This window comes from Lissotriton vulgaris, chromosome 7, assembly GCF_964263255.1.
Source record: "Lissotriton vulgaris chromosome 7, aLisVul1.2, whole genome shotgun sequence".
Classification (NCBI taxonomy): domain Eukaryota; kingdom Metazoa; phylum Chordata; class Amphibia; order Caudata; family Salamandridae; genus Lissotriton; species Lissotriton vulgaris.
The window spans coordinates 630,980,102-630,997,286 of NC_141695.1; the positions used below are offsets into that span (position 1 = coordinate 630,980,102).

The 17,185-nt window shown below is 47.1% G+C and overlaps 1 protein-coding gene across 1 annotated transcript in view; it reads right to left on the reverse strand.

Moving 5' to 3' along the window:
• RAB37 (RAB37, member RAS oncogene family) overlaps positions 1-16,809 on the reverse strand; it is a 471,210-nt gene extending 454,401 nt beyond the window's left edge. Inside the window, exon 1 of the mRNA XM_086930813.1 lies at positions 16,639-16,809. Coding sequence (XP_086786939.1) covers positions 16,639-16,707 — 69 coding nt within the window. The 5' untranslated portion in view covers positions 16,708-16,809. The remainder of the gene's footprint in view (positions 1-16,638) is intronic.
• Positions 16,810-17,185: the final 376 nt, after the last annotated feature.

Below are 17,185 nucleotides of genomic sequence, written 5' to 3' on the forward strand. Positions count from 1 at the left end.
CATGATCACTCCTACTATCAACCTACTTCCCTGCCATACCTTTCTCTCCCTTCTTCCACCCTCATGTGCACGCTTCCCTTCTTTGTTCACACGCCTCTTCCCTACCCTTTTAACTTTGTTCCCTCCTCCTCTAGCCTCTAAAAGCATTCTTCATTTCTACTCTGCATCCATTGCCTCTGCATGCTTGCTCCTGTTTTGCCTTTGGGTCTCTCCTTTACCCCTATGTCTCCTTCAATTGAATGCCCCCTGTCTATTTTCACTGTTACTCTTACTTACTTTCCCTCGTGTCTCTCTAACTCATTCATAATTTCGGTCCTCTTTTCTTCACCCTTTTTATTGTCCACATGTACTGTCTGCAGTTCACAATCATCATCTATGCTTCCTCCTTCTGTCCATTTTCGTTCTTCCTTGTAGGCTCCATCTACCTTCCTAATTCTTCCTCCCACCCTCTCCTATTTCCCAGTCTTGTCTTGCCTCCTGCCACCACAATTCACAAGTGCTGCAGACATCTTTGTTAGGGCAAGGAAGCAACTCTGCTACTTTTTGCCTTTTTCTGGGAGCCATCATTGTGAGGGTAAGCTAGCATATGCAGAACTGGAACACGGCCATTAATAAGGGCCATGGGAACTATCATTTTCAGCTACCTTATGATGAACCTATTTGTCTGTAGAGAAATCTCTAAGCTTGTTGTACTAATATATCATATTTTTTTATCAACGTGCAATAACATTTTATCCAGAATGTTGAATACCACAATGTCATAGATTGTCAAGGTAGGTGGAGTAAGGAACAGTGAACCCACGTCTACCTATATATACTAATCTACGTATACATCTACTTACTTGATGATATGTATATAGTCAAGGTCAATAGATGCGGCGTTACGAATAGTCTATCTACACCTACATATATCCTTACCTTGACGTTGATAATGCAGTGCCATCAATATTCTGGAGACAGATTAGTGCAGATTGGCCAAAGAATCTGTATCTTGATATACAACTTTTGGTTTCTGAGGTTGTTGGAAAAGTGCTGTACTTTTCCTGAGAATGCCGGCTCTTACGTGCTGGCTGCACCCTCATATTCCTCCATAGACATGAACACGAGAGGTCACCAGCGATCTGGGTCAGTTTATCGATGCTGGGACCGCCAGCACTGCACTCACTCAATCACATGATGGCAAGATGTGGTGGAGTACAAGAAACACCTGCTTCCATTTTTAACAAAAGGTTTGTTGTTCCTTGAAATACCCCGGCCAGCATTTGCTTGTAACTGATATAGGGTATGAGGCAGCGGCTGACAATTCTTGCTTTTGGGATCCCTACACTCTGACTGGTGCCGGCTTCCAAACCGATACCATTCTCCTGCAGAGTGACACAAAGTAGTTGATGTAAGATCACTGAGTGTGGACACCTACATGATGGAAACAATAGCTGGCAAACAGTTGGAGATCTGCCAAATATCCCAGCGTATCCCATTTGCGGTGAAGTTCCCTTTGCCTATTAAAGGACAGGTTAGTTCTCTGGTACAAACAGCATTAGCCCTCCCTGATGTCTTTGGGATGTAGGCGGCACAGACTGGCAAGGGGTGGATCACGAACTAGTAGATACTCTGAAGGCATTACACTGGGAGACCATGGCTACAGTTCGTTACAATAACGAAGGGATGAAGACTGAACCATTTCCCTGCACAAGTGGTGTGCGGCAGGGCTGCATTTTAGCGCCTTTCCTATTCTCTTTGTATATAAACAATCTGGACAAAGAACGGATGAAATTGGGTGTGGACTGTCCTAAGATCGGCCAGCGTCCGGTACCCGTCCTCCTTTATGCGGACGATGCGGTGCTGCTAGCCCGTACCCCACTCGGACTACAAAAGCTAATTGATGGGTTTGTAAATTTCATGAACTCATTGGACCTTTCAGCAAACCTGGAAAAGTCTTTTGTCATGACCACAGGCCGGAACCCAAAAAACACTTTCTCGTACAGCATAGGTAAACATAAGTTGGGAATAGTTAAGTCATTTTCCTACCTAGGCGTTCTCTTCAACGAGAAATTGGAATTCAAGAATCTGGCGAAAAAACACACATCCAAATTGGTGGCCTCAACGGGTGCTATAATGGCATTCGGAAGGAGGCTAGGCAGGTGGTCCCCGGAACAGATATTAAATCTATACAGAGCCGTATCCTGTGCTAAGGTGTCATATGGAGCAGAAGTGTGGGGCTGCAAAACCAACCATGTACAGCAGATACAAGTTGAGGAAAACAATTTTTTTTAAAAACCACTTAAGGTTCCTCAGAGCACCCCCGCACATATAACTCATTTGGAACTGGGCGAGCCCTATATTGAGGACAACATTAAGATTCGACCTATCATGGCCTGGATCAGGATTTGGACAAACCCAGAGGCTTGCCTCAGCAGACAGATTATTACAGATTGCTTGAGCCGGGATAAAGGGGAACAAATCCCATGGCTCAAATATGTAAAGGACACCTTGGACTGTATTGACTGCAAAGACCTGTTCTCTGACCCAGAGCTGATGACCGCACAGAATAAAGCACTGGTTAAAAACGTATTCAGTGCATGGTCATCAACAAGGAGGGCCCTCACTGAAAACAAAAAACCCTTGGTGGTGGCACATGGCTCAGTGTTATCTACAAATTTTAAAATGGAACCATACCTAGTGGTAATGCATAATGCGCAGGAAAGATTTTATATGACTAGGTTCCGTTTGAATCTACTTCACCATTTATTGGCAGTTCCTGCAGGTTTCACACTTACTGTAGAGGCGAAGGGTTCCTGCGGCTGCGACACTAGGTCTCCGCAGGATACCCTTCACTTTGTCTTATTATGCCCTTTTTACTCAGAGCCAAGAAAGAAGTTTTTAGTTAGGATTCTGAAAAATCAAAAACTGAAGCATGCCAAAGCAGCCCTCCTTTTTTTGCAAAAAGCATCAGACCCACACACTCTGTTATGTGTCATAAGCTTTATCAAAGTTGCTATAAGACTGAGGAACACCAGGGAAATAACTGTATATTCTGATCCGAACCCAGTTCGAGACCCCCACTGAATGAATGATGTACTCTTTTTATATATGAACTTTTTTATCTAAACATTTTCTTTAAAAAAATTATTTTAACTGTTTTTTAAAAACTGTATGTATGTATTTTTTATGCTCTTTAATGGTATCTTTTTAAGTACCGAATAAAGATAATTTGAATTGAATTGAATTGAATGGGAGTTTACTGTTAATGTATTCATCAAGAGTGCTAAAGTTGCAATCAGTGGCTACCAGTTTACTTTGGGGGTATCAAGGAAAAAAGAGTGAGCTTGACACAAGGTCAGAGCAGGTTTTGGGTGCTGTTGGGAAAGGCAAGATTGTATTCCTTGTCGAGGCTAGGGAACACCCTGGTCTGAAAGACGCTCCGGCTATGAGACCTAAGACGGTCTTTTAAGACTTCAACAATTTAAATGCAATGATCATCAAAACTATATATTCAAGATTACTTTAGCAACAAGAAACACATAACAATGCTCTCAATGCTTTCTTCTTTGTATTTGAATCGATTATTATTAGAAATCGATTCAAATACAAAGATGAAAGCCTTGAGAGCTAGTTGATGAAAATGAACTTTGAACCATTTATAGTTAAAAAATGGCATCATTTTCAAATTAGGGCAGTTTTGAACTTGTAGCTACATGCTGTTTTGATGTTTTGCAAGGTACAGTGGTCTGCATGCATTTGTGCTTACAGCAGACAATGTTTGTGTAAAATCAGGTATAGCAAGAGTAAAATACACCCCACCAGGCCATAAAAAGCCAACAAATACCCAACAAACCAGCCTAGAAGCTGACATGTCAGACCAGCCCTTCTGGCACTGCCAGATTGTCTTATAGGCCTGTCCAGCCCTGGATATCACTCCACCCTCTAGACATCCTGGCAGAGTGATGGAGTCCTGTATCTCTGTTTTCTCTCTCATTGCTTTCCCCTTTCCTGGCTTTTAACACTGGCCACATGCATGTGGAAAGAGGCGGGAGTTATTTGAGACAGAAAAGTGCCTCAATCCCGCTGGATTCTGAGCACAAAGGTGAGACATTTTGACAGAAGGGTCCCTTCGCCTTTGCATCTGTGTTACGCATCTGTGCCACAAGAGACATTTTTGAGTGCAGACCTAGATCAAAGGAGCACTGGGCCCTTCACATGGAATATATGTGATGTAGTGGCACCATCTCATAAATGCCACCCTCTTGATAGAACAGCACTTTGTGCAAAGTCCTTATGAAGCCGGGATACACGGCTCAGAATACGATGGAAGACACTAGCTAACCTTTTGATGTTCAAAACTCTTTTATTGCTTTAGTTTGTTATTTAAATGAGGGTGATTTCTATTATTTCACAGCAACCCATCTATGCATATTTATTTATGCCATTTGTACAATGAATGCTACAAACTATTAATTACTATTATATTTTAAAACTATTAGTTATGTTTCACAGGACACACAGAATCCATTGTCATTTTATTAAAAATATATTCTGTTGAGCTGCATATTCTAGAAATAATTTTATTAAAAGCATGTACCATCTGAAACTATAATCAAGTAAGTTCACTTTCAGTTATTAAAGATAGTAATAATTCAAAATTCTTAACTAGAATGTGTGAGAAAGTTGATATCAATAACAAATGTGTTTTAATCATTTTTTATTCGAATTTCAGTTGTATTATGAACTGTTGTAGTAAGTGTGCAAACAGTGTAAAATTACATGCCAAGATTTGTTTCTGTAGACTATTAGAAATAGACATGATTTAAAAAAAAACATTCAAATCAACTGACAAGACAATAGTGACATAAGATTTGATTGATCCCCAGTATTACGGTTTCAATTTAACCCAATCGCATGTGTTTGGAAGAAGCACCAGAAAGACTATACAAGGCTCTTGCCTCGAGTTTACAAAGCAAGTTGTGTAGGTTTCTCTTTTCACCTTAGCACACACGACAACCAGCCGTGTACGCTGAGAGCTTCCTGTGACACACAATGTGCCCCAGAATGAGGCACTGTGGTCTGGAGGGGCACTCTAGATCTGCCTTCCTTTACTGAGAATTACTATTGCCACATTACTGGGATTCTGAGGACTGACAGTAGGGGTAGCAACAGATTCTAGTGGTAGGACAGGCCAGTTTACCTGTCACCGACTAAGGAGAATCACCTACTGGCCTCTCCTGTCAAATTCAATTGCCAATCCCCTGTTACTGGGTCCTTCGCTCCATCCATGTAGGATAGAGATGAGTATGTGTAATTATAACTCCTGTGTGTGAAGACTGAGCACAGAGTGTCTCTGTTGCATGTGGCTCCACAGGGATCCATTTTGATTTCCTGAACCAAAGTGGTACACCATCTCAAGGTTGGCGAGACAATCATGTATGTTGCAGGGCTCCCAGAGCCTTCCTCAAGTCCTTGGGTCCGGCGGTCCAGATGTGCATGATAAGAGCCTGGGATCACTTTGAAGTGCAGGGAAACTTCCCAGTCCTTTCCTGCTTCAGTGATCCCTGGGAGGGCTGGAGCTCACAGCTTAAAAGGAGTAACATGGGACAGCCTTGCCTGCCTTATTGAACCTGTTTTGGGTTCCCCCGACAGGATACGCCCATCTCCAACCCAACGTCCTGCTGACACCTGCATGACTGCACCAGTCTTGGAGCAACAAGCAAAAGACAGGAACTGGGTGGAACCTGTTCCAGAGCTGGACTCTTCGAATACAAAGACCCTGTCTGCAACCTGGTAAGTGAACCAGCATGACATTGGTAAGCAAGCTGAGCCCAATGCAGGAATCTCAAGTTTCAAGCAGATCTGATGAAAGGCAAAGTTAGAGCGGCTGTCAAAAGTTATTTATTTGTAAATATCTTTGTTGCTGTATCCTAAACTAATATGAAATTTGTTAGGGCTATAACAAGTTTACCTTACCCTCAGTATATGGAATTTCATGCAAACCCATCAACATGGGGCACAGGTCTGGCAAACGAAGTGGGCAAAAAAGTGATCATTTGCTAAACCTCTGCAAACTGTCAACCCCCAATACGCATGGCCTCCAAACATGCATAGCATGGGTTGGTCGCATGGCCTGGCGGGTATTTTACTTGTGGACCCTGTTTTAATACCTTTGCAGAACAAATGTTGGTACCTCAGATTTGAAATGGACAACAGAAGCTAAAAGCTTTCATTTTTAAATATAGGTCCAGGTAAAGTCTCCAAACCTGACTTCAAGGACTGCCCGCACACTAGTGGTCCAGCTGTGTTAATCTTTTAACCCTTTCAAGCCCACTGGCACATTTTTGAACTGCTATTTTTTTTTAATCCACTAAATAGATTTACTCCAAACCATCCAATGAAATTTCCTTGAGTAAAATGTTAGCTTCATTCCGAATTTGCTATAATTCCCCACAGTGCTTCTTTCTGTAGCAGAAAGCAAAGATTAGTTGGGGAGTTAACATTGAAACTGCTTCCTTGTGACCACCTCTTTCAGTGTACCCCAGTCGATGAGTTTGCATGAAACTAAAAGTATCATGAGTAAGCGAAACAAGGTAAGAGTCTGCCAAGTGCTGTGAAAATCTTTAAAACTGTGCCAAAGTTATTAGCAAAGAAATTACTTTTTGCTCCTCCCCATTTAACTTTGTAGCTCTTTTTCATACCTACATAAAACCTGGGATTCCGGTGTTGGGCTTAATGTACTTAACCTTCTTCATTACAAAGCACTAAAGTTATTAGCACATGAAATGTTTTGCCCCACCTTTCAGCATTGCCCCACGCGTGAAGGATCTGCATGGAGCTTGCCGTACTCATAGAACATTAAATGTGCAAAATAGCTTCACAATTCCAAAGGGATTCGTCAAATGATTCCATAGTTATTAGCAGATTAACACATTTTTGTCGCATTGTCGAATCTTCTCAAATGTCAAAATACAAATAGTAAGCTAAACATGCTAAACATCTGCCCAATTTTGTGCCAGTTGCCAAACAGTTCCAATGTTATAGGCGCATTAAAAATATATCTTTCCAACTTGTCAATCTATCTCTAAATGTAACCTCTTCTTGCCCAACCTGAACACCTCTATAAATGGTCATTTCTTGAAAACTACTGAATTGATTTACAACAAAAACAATAATTGAGTACATTTCTAAATTTGTAGCAAGATTAATGTAATTCAGTTCAGCTGTTTTTTCTGTATCGAAGACCTTAGAACCCAATGTGACGTAAAATGGCAAATTGCACCTTTGGGCGCAATAAGCCCATTTTTCTTGACTGCACAAAACGTGTTGAAAAAGACCCAAAGGGGATGAACTTTGGAAAGTTTCATGCAGATACTTTTAATGGACTCCATTTCTGTTGAGATTCTGACTCAACTGAAAGCACTTTTGCTAGTCATTGAGTTACTAGTTAGTATTATATGATTCATTGCATTCTGAGTTTCTACCCAAGACCATCTTCCTGAGTAATCCTTTGACTGCTCTACTTTGGTACCATGAGGGTCAAGTTCTAAAGGAGTGTATATTTTGCTCAGTTGTGGATCAGTAGTAGGATAAAGCCCAGGATAACACTTCTAAAAGGTTATGATTGTTATTTCAGTAAACATCAGTGTCCTTACACTTCGAGGTCCCTGGTAAACTGCATCAGCTACAGCAGTGAACAGCTGTGTCATTACACTTCACTGTCACTTATCAACCTGCATCAGCTACACTTTGGGGACTCTGGTGAACCTGTAGAGGCTACACCGTGGCGGAGAACAGCAGTGTCCTTACACTTTGGGGACTCTGGTGAACCTGTAGAGGATACACCGTGGCGGAGAACAGCAGTGTCCTTACACTTTGGGGACTCTGGTGAACCTGCATCAGCTACACCCTGGCAGTGAACAGCAGTGTCCTTAGACTTTGGGGACTCTGGTGAACCTGTAGAGGCTACACCGTGGCGGGGAACAGCAGTGTCCTTACACTTTGGGGACTCTGGTGAACCTTCAGAGGCAACAGCGTGGCAGTGAACATCACTGCAGTTTCATCCCTGCTGTTGTCAATTAGAAGTGTGGATCAAAAAATATGAGATGTAATTTGAAAAGTTCAATGAAATGTTTGTATTTGTGTATTTCAAAGTGTAGAGTTGTGTTGATTTTTAGCGACTTTATGACTCAAGGGAGGTAAGGTCACTAGTTCTGAAATTCTTACTTTTTTGTTTTTTAGAGCTGGTGCACCCGACTACGTTTGGAACCAGAAATGTCTATGGAACAGCAGATTAATTCCATCGTGACCTCCTCACATTATTATCTGAAACAACTGATGTGGGCAAACTCTTTCATTTCAGAGCATCATAGGTCCTTCGTGGTAAGAGTGATTATAAGCTCAATATAGAAATGCCATTTTGATTGGAATGATCAAACAACGATTATAAAAAGTAGAAGAAATTCATGGCTCTGCAGTGCTGGCAGAGTCGAATGTTCTTTGGACAAATCCGCCTTTAAAGCCCCCTGTTCAGGAGCCTGCATCGGCTGGTAATGGTAAGGGATACCTTGAAGACTTTGATGCTGATGCCATAAGACCATTAATGGTGAACCTCCTAATTGAGGGAAGGACATGGCTTTTGTAGTTCGGACTGGACTGTTCCCATGGGGCACAGGGTCAGAGCTGATTTGCATATCGCCATTGTCTAACCCAGGGTGGTGTGGAGTGCAAAAAAACGATGGATTTTGGCCCAGATCTTTGGACTGGGGTGAGTGTGTGACATTGATCCACATTCGGTCCATCACCTGTTTTGTTTGCAAATTCCGCCCTAAGTGCGCTGGGGATGCCCAGACGTGGGTCCCAGGCACTCCACACCACTGGAGTCAAGCTAGCCGGGCTGATGAGAGGTGTTACCTCGAAACCGGTCCGGTCCTCGGATGCTTGATTCCGCTCTGGGAAGGACATGGCTTTTGTAGTTCGGACTGGACTGTTCCCATGGGGCACAGGGTCAGAGCTGATTTGCATATCGCCATTGTCTAACCCAGGGTGGTGTGGAGTGCAAAAAAACGATGGATTTGGGCCCAGATCTTTGGACTGGGGTGAGTGTGTGACATTGATCCACATTCGGTCCATCACCTGTTTTGTTTGCAAATTCCGCCCTAAGTGCGCTGGGGATGCCCAGACGTGGGTCCCAGGCACTCCACACCACTGGAGTCAAGCTAGCCGGGCTGATGACGGTCCGGTCCTCGGATGCTTGATTCCGTTCTGGGAAGGACATGGCTTTTGTAGTTCGGACTGGACTGTTCCCATGGGGCACAGGGTCAGAGCTGATTTGCATATCGCCATTGTCTAACCCAGGGTGGTGTGGAGTGCAAAAAAACGATGGATTTGGGCCCAGATCTTTGGACTGGGGTGAGTGTGTGACATTGATCCACATTCGGTCCATCACCTGTTTTGTTTGCAAATTCCGCCCTAAGTGCGCTGGGGATGCCCAGACGTGGGTCCCAGGCACTCCACACCACTGGAGTCAAGCTAGCCGGGCTGATGAGAGGTGTTACCTCGAAACCGGTCCGGTCCTCGGATGCTTGATTCCGTTCTGGGAAGGACATGGCTTTTGTAGTTCGGACTGGACTGTTCCCATGGGGCACAGGGTCAGAGCTGATTTGCATATCGCCATTGTCTAACCCAGGGTGGTGTGGAGTGCAAAAAAACGATGGATTTGGGCCCAGATCTTTGGACTGGGGTGAGTGTGTGACATTGATCCACATTCGGTCCATCACCTGTTTTGTTTGCAAATTCCGCCCTAAGTGCGCTGGGGATGCCCAGACGTGGGTCCCAGGCACTCCACACCACTGGAGTCAAGCTAGCCGGGCTGATGAGAGGTGTTACCTCGAAACCGGTCCGGTCCTCGGATGCTTGATTCCGTTCTGGGAAGGACATGGCTTTTGTAGTTCGGACTGGACTGTTCCCATGGGGCACAGGGTCAGAGCTGATTTGCATATCGCCATTGTCTAACCCAGGGTGGTGTGGAGTGCAAAAAAACGATGGATTTGGGCCCAGATCTTTGGACTGGGGTGAGTGTGTGACATTGATCCACATTCGGCCCATCACCTGTTTTGTTGTCAAAAGTTTTAGGGGCATATTACCAACAACTAGCGATAATTATCGCTATGTTGGCTTAGCAGCAATATTTTTATCGCCGAGCTCCGGCGATTTTTATCGCTTAGGAACCTTGCTATTATCAAGGTTTATCTCCTAAGCGATAAAAATCGGCCGAAATGCATGAATATCGCTGAAAAGTCCACGATATTCATGCATTACCGAGCTAATGCTCTTAGCCATGTTATCCACCTACCATTGGATAACATGGCTAAGAACTGCTCAGGGGCAGGTGTTAGCTTTTGGAGATATTCGCGCTTAGCGCGAATATCTCCAAAAGTTGGTAAAAGGAGATAGCGATGTTAGCGACTGTTTCCAGTCGCTAACATCTTGGCACGCCCACTTTGCATGTCATTAGTGATAAATTACTCTGACATGCAAAGTGGGGCCCAAGATGGTCGCTATCTCCTACTAGCTGTCGCTAACTGGTGTTAGCGACTGCTAGGTAATAGGGAGATAATTTTATCTCCGCTTTCTTGGCTTTTAAAGCCAAAAAAGCAGAGATGAACCCCCTTGATAATATGCCCCTTAGTTTTTAGTTCCTTTCATTTGGGACCCATTTAGATGCCTGGATGTCTTTGTTTGGTTTGTTTTAGCGCCATATAAGATGCCTGATGATGATGAACTTAATAATATGCACCTTTTGTACTACAGGGCAGAATTATCAATGCTTTGCAACAGTGCAAAGTCACAAAAAGTGGTGCAAACTGGTACAAAGCGTTGATTTAGCATTCCCTTCCTAGTGAAAAACTTTATTTGCATTGGAAGGTAGCCTGTTAAGCAATGGCAATAGAACCTGCTTGGGACAGGAGAAGGACTGGACTGTTCACCCATTCAAAAATAAGCCTGCAAGAGTGCTCTATGATATTCTTCCTTGCAAAGTGTGTATGGAGCGCTTTGCTGTTCACTCCAAGCTAAGGAAGTGCTGAGACAAAACCAACCACCATGTGCGTGATACGCGCTTCACAGCCATGGCCCATGCAGGTAAGACCGGTAGGGCGGTGGGGCCAGGTGGGGCCAGGTGGGGGGGAATTCAACAAACGACAATGAGTAAAAATTAAATAAATAATTATTTTTTCCTCGTTGTCTGTCGAAATCCCCCCTACCCGGTCCCACTGCTCTTACCTGAGCGGGCAGCTGCTGTCGATTTATTTTCCCTGTTGTTCTGCAACTAAGCACAGGGCGAGTGCTTCTTTTCCCCTATTGTTGTGCCAAGAAGCGTGTGGTGAGCACTTCACTTTTAATGTGTCAGAGAAAGAGCATGGTGAATGCTGCATGTACCGGAGGGATCAGCGAGTGGCCGATCCCCTGTTGGTTTAGGTAAGAAAGGTGGCTTGGATCCCAGGTCAGGAGCGTGTGGTGAGCGTTGACCTTGGGACCTGGAAACCACAGCTGATCCTCAAGGGATTCCCTGCTCTCTCACGTCACTTCCACCAGCAGGAGTGCCTGATGGCAGGAAGAAGCACCACCCCCCCGTCAGAACCCCCCTTCATAGGGGCCCCAACTCCAGCCAAGCATCAACGCCACTGGGCAGGTTGCGTTAGCAATCGGAAACCAGGCTGCGCGAGACAGCAGTGAGAGCTCTGTGTTCAGCCTGACCAGTGAGCCGCCGTGCAAGGAGTTGAGTCAACGCAGCTCCATTTGCCTGGTGTACAGCTGCTCCGCATGGTAATGGGCAACTGCCTTGACAGACCAGGCAATTCTAGTCATATGCTGGGGGCCCTGGGCGGTCGCCTCACTGTGGGAAGTGGTCCCCCCCTTCCCATGCCCTGACACATACATTGGGGGCATTTCTTTAGCATTATCGAATCTTTTTTGCCAGAATCTGCACTTCCTTAAGTTTTCGTATGCAGGAGACCGAGAGAGGACTCCCACCCTCCCTGCAGTGTGTGTGCCCTCTCACTACCTTCGCTACACACCGAGAGGGGGTGCCAATTGACCACATTTCACAATGCCTATCAGGTCCTAAGCAGGGCCGGACTGGGAACCAGAACCGGCCCTGGCAAAGTGCTCGGCCGGCCCCCCTCTCCCCCTCCGGGAGGAGAAGGGAGGGGGGAGAGGTGCGACCGCGCTCTGTGCCAGGGCCGGTTTTCGGCCGTTTTTGTTACAGGGCCGTTTTTGCAGCATAACGGCCCTGTAACAAAAACGGCCCCCAGGGGGCCAAAACCGGCCCCCAACCATGCGGCCCACCGGGGGATTGCCCAGTGCCCGCAACGGCCAGTCCGGGCCTGGTCCTAAGTGCTTCATAAGCGCCAGGAGCAATCGCCGTAGTCGATAGGCATATGGTGATGAATGTACAGCGAAATGTGGCAAATTATGGATTCTGTGCCTAACCTAGAAAATCTGCTGCACATCGGTCTAATGTGGTTATGCATATCATTTTTGCCCTGCATGGGCAGAATAACAAGTACTGTTATTTTTAGAAACTGCATATGATGTACAATGAGGGTGTAAGGTGGTGTTATGCCTAATGTTTACATGATGTTTTATATCAGGTGTAACTTATAAGTACTTTTCTAGTGCCCTAACTGTTATGTGTATGACGATGGCCTTATGGCAAAGTGACTACAATACTTGTGATGTTATGACTATTGCCTAGTTGGCAATGTGATTTGTGGTTCATGTAACTGTTGTCTGTGTGTTTCGATATAATACAAGAGATTTTTTATAACTTTGTGTGGATTCTCTTTTTGTGGTCTGTCTAGTGTGTCACTGGTTTGTGTTTGTGTTGCAGAAATGCTTTACACATTGCCTCTGGGATAAGCCTGATTGCTCTGTCAAGCTACCACGGGGGTGAGCAGGGGTTATCTTGGGTGTGTAACTCCCTTACCCTGACTAGAGTGGTGGGTTCTGCCTGGCTTAGGTGCATACCCTGGCCTACCAGTAACTCCTTTCGAACAATTAGTCAGCAAGATTTTATTTTGGTAATGCTTCTACGATCAGTAAGGCAAGGAAGTACTTTCTTGATTGAGGTTCCTTATGTGTCTTTATTTGGGGCGAAAGAAGTGAACAGCACTCAAATGATTTTCTCTTACTTGCTGAGAAAAGAAACCGATATAATGGGAATTTGAGGCCGTTCTTCCCTCAAAATAAGTGAGGATCCCCGAATTTGTTTATGTGTAACTGTATAAAGTTACTTTGCTGTTTTTAATTGCTGAAATGTACATTTCCAGTGTTTTTCTGATGCAGTCTCCAATTGTATTAATATTTCCCTCATATCCAGTGAGGTTTGAGATCCTGTTCATGCTATTCCATGAATGATAAGGGAGCAGAGCCTTCTCTGCCCAGCCGAGGTCACTCTGAGTGCGCCCCAGCATTCCTGCGGCTCTTCTCTAATCAGCGACCTCTCTTGCGACCACTTTGGACATCCTGTCCTCTCGTGTTGCGTCACCAAGGCTCACATGCCGTCCTCTCGTTTTGCGTCACCAAGGCTCTCATCCAGACCTCTCGTGCTGCTTCATAAAGGCTCACATGCCGCCGAGCTCTGCGCCTGCGCCTGCCCCATGTCGCTCGCGCCGAGCCCCTGCTCTCTTAGCTGCGCGCATCATAGGGGACAGCTGCGAAGAACTTGCTGGAAACAAGAGCGCAGCTGGGGCTCGCCGACCGGCTGCGCTCACATCTCACCCAGGTAATCAGGGCAGGCAGAGACCCCCTGTTTCCCCTCGCATCGAATTATGTGCCTTGGATTCAAAGTGGAGAAGAACTAATTCACGGGAAAGGGAACGATTTCACGGCGGTAGAGCCAGGGCAGAATCAGTCGTATGACAGGCATACCAGCAGAGCTGGAACACCGTCAGGCATAGCAGTAACGTTTCAATAATTAAAATAGAGATGGGATGCAGCCAGTTACGTGTCAGGGTTGGCAGTAGAGCTGGGGTACTGTCAGTCACATATCAGGGTTAGCACTAGTAGTGCTGGGGTACTGTCAGGTCACATATCAGGGTTGGTAGTAGAGCTGGAGTACTGTCAGTCACGTGTCAGGGTTGGCAGTAGAGCTGGGGTACTGTCAGTCACTTATCAGGGTTAGCACTAGTAGAGCTGGGGTACTGTCAGTCATATTGCAGGGTTGGCAGTAGAGCTGGGGTACTGTCAGTCACGTGTCAGGGTTGGCAGTAGAGCTGGGGTACTGTCAGTCACGTGTCAGGGTTGGCAGTAGAGCTGGGGTACTGTCAGTCACTTATCAGGGTTGGCAGTAGAACTGTGGTACTGTCAGTCACGTGTCAGGGTTGGCAGTAGAGCTGGGGTACTGTCAGTCACTTATCAGGGTTGACAGTAGAACTGTGGTACTGTCAGTCACGTGTCAGGGTTGGCAGTAGAGCTGGGGTACTGTCAGTCACTTATCAGGGTTGGCAGTAGAACTGTGGTACTGTCAGTCACGTGTCAGGGTTGGCAGTAGAGCTGGTGTAGTGTCAGTCACGTGTCAGGCAGGGTTGGCAGTAGATCTGGGGTACTGTCAGTCTGTCAGTCACGTGTCAGGGCCGGCAGTAGTGCTGGGGTAGTGTCAGTCACGTGTCAGGCAGGGTTGGCAGTAGATCTGGGGTACTGTCAGTCACGTGTCAGGGTTGGCAATGGAGCTGGAGTACTGTCAGTCACGTATCAGGGTTGGCAGTAGAGCTGGGGTACTGTCAGTCACGTGTCAGGGTTGGCAGTAGAGCTGTGGTACTGTCAGTCACATGGCACAGTTGGCAGTAGAGCTGGGGTACTGTCAGTCGCATATCAGGATGGGCGGTAGAGATGTGGTACTGTCAGTCATGTGTGAGGGTTGTAAGTAAAGCTGGGGTACTGTCAGTCACGAGTCAGGGTTAGCACTAGTAGAGCTGGGGTACTGTCAGTCACGTGTCAGGGTTGGCAGTAGAGCTGGGGTACTGTCAGTCACATGTCAGGTTGGGCAGTAGAGCCGGGGTACTGTCAGTCACGTGTCACAGTTGGCAGTAGAGCTGGGGTACTGTTAGTCACGTGTCAGGGTTGGCAGTAGAGCTGGGGTAGTGTCAGTCACGTGTCAGGCAGGGTTGGCAGTAGATCTGGGGTACTGTCAGTCTGTCAGTCACGTGTCAGGGCCGGCAGTAGTGCTGGGGTAGTGTCAGTCACGTGTCAGGCAGGGTTGGCAGTAGATCTGGGGTACTGTCAGTCACGTATCAGGGTTGGCAGTAGAGCTGGGGTACTGTCAGTCACGTATCAGGGTTGGCAGTAGAGCTGGGGTACTGTCAGTCACGTGTCAGGGTTGGCAGTAGAGCTGTGGTACTGTCAGTCACATGGCACAGTTGGCAGTAGAGCTGGGGTACTGTCAGTCGCATATCAGGATGGGCGGTAGAGATGTGGTACTGTCAGTCATGTGTGAGGGTTGTAAGTAAAGCTGGGGTACGGTCAGTCACGTGTCAGGGTTGGCAGTAGAACTGCGGTACTGTCAGTCACGAGTCAGGGTTAGCACTAGTAGAGCTGGGGTACTGTCAGTCACGTGTCAGGGTTGGCAGTAGAGCTGGGGTACTGTCAGTCACATGTCAGGTTGGGCAGTAGAGCCGGGGTACTGTCAGTCACGTGTCACAGTTGGCAGTAGAGCTGGGGTACTGTTAGTCACGTGTCAGGGTTGGCAGTAGAGCTGGGGTACTGTCAGTGATGTGTCAGAGTTGACAGTACAGCTGGAGTACTGTCAGTCACGTGTCAGGGTTGGCAGTAGAGCTGGGGTACTGTCAGTCACTTATCAGGGTTGGCAGTAGAACTGTGGTACTGTCAGTCACGTGTCAGGGTTGGCAGTAGAGCTGGTGTAGTGTCAGTCACGTGTCAGGCAGGGTTGGCAGTAGATCTGGGGTACTGTCAGTCTGTCAGTCACGTGTCAGGGCCGGCAGTAGTGCTGGGGTAGTGTCAGTCACGTGTCAGGCAGGGTTGGCAGTAGATCTGGGGTACTGTCAGTCACGTGTCAGGGTTGGCAGCAGAGCTGGGGTACTGTCAGTCACGTGTCAGGGTTGGCAATGGAGCTGGGGTACTGTCAGTCACGTGTCAGGGTTGGCAATGGAGCTGGGGTACTGTCAGTCACGTGTCAGGGTTGGCAGCAGAGCTGGGGTACTGTCAGTCACGTGTAAGGGTTGGCAGCAGAGCTGGGGTACTATCAGTCACGTGTCAGGGTTGGCAATAGAGCTGGGGTACGGTCAGTCACATGTATGGGTTGGCAGTAGAGTGGGGTACTGCCAGTTCAGTTGTCAAACGGGAGGAATCTGACCTAGCCCCAATTCCTCGGACAGCTACGGGTTAGGCACGAGAGTTTGCCCCAGCCCTCGTGGCGTTCACTGGCATCAGCATGAGTCCACCACACACACCATCACCGGCTTTTCAGCGCAAAGAGTTGGCATGACTGACAATGCTCAAATCCTGCCGCTCTTTCATATCCTCTGTCCTAACTAGAAATTCCATTATGTCTGTATAGTTCTGTCAGCCTCGGCTTCAAGGCGCCTTTGACGTGGAGGTTCGAAAGCAGCGACGTGACTATGGGTACAGTCTCCTTACCTTCTGCAGCTGCTCCTCGTTGTAGCAGGGCTGGGCTGCGTCACTCGGCTGCAGGGCTTCCTCGTCCATGATTTGAGCCCGTCCCAGGAGTGTGTCCAAACCTAATTCACCGCCTTTGAGGCGCAGTGCCTAGAAGAGGGGCAGCGTCTGCACCCTGTCTTAGGGCACATTCAAAGAGCGCTGAAAACTGCCACGACTTCCAAGAGGGGTTGGCAGAGATCCCACGTGCGGAGCTGGACGGGGTCCTGAAGCGGTGGGCGGATTTAAAGGGATACTTTGTAGAGTGGGCAGCCTCAATGGACTCAGGGGGGTGGACAGCCTCACTGGACTCAGGGGGTGGACAGCCTCACTGGACTCAGGGGGGTGGGCAGCCTCACTGGACTCAGGGGGGGGGGCAGCCTCACTGGACTGGTGGTGGGCAGCCTCACTGGACTCAGGGGGGGGGGGGCAGCCTCACTGGACTCAGGGGGGGGGGCAGCTTCACTGGACTCAGGGGGGTGGGCAGCCTCACTGGACTCAGGGGGGTGGACAGCCTCGCTGGACTGGT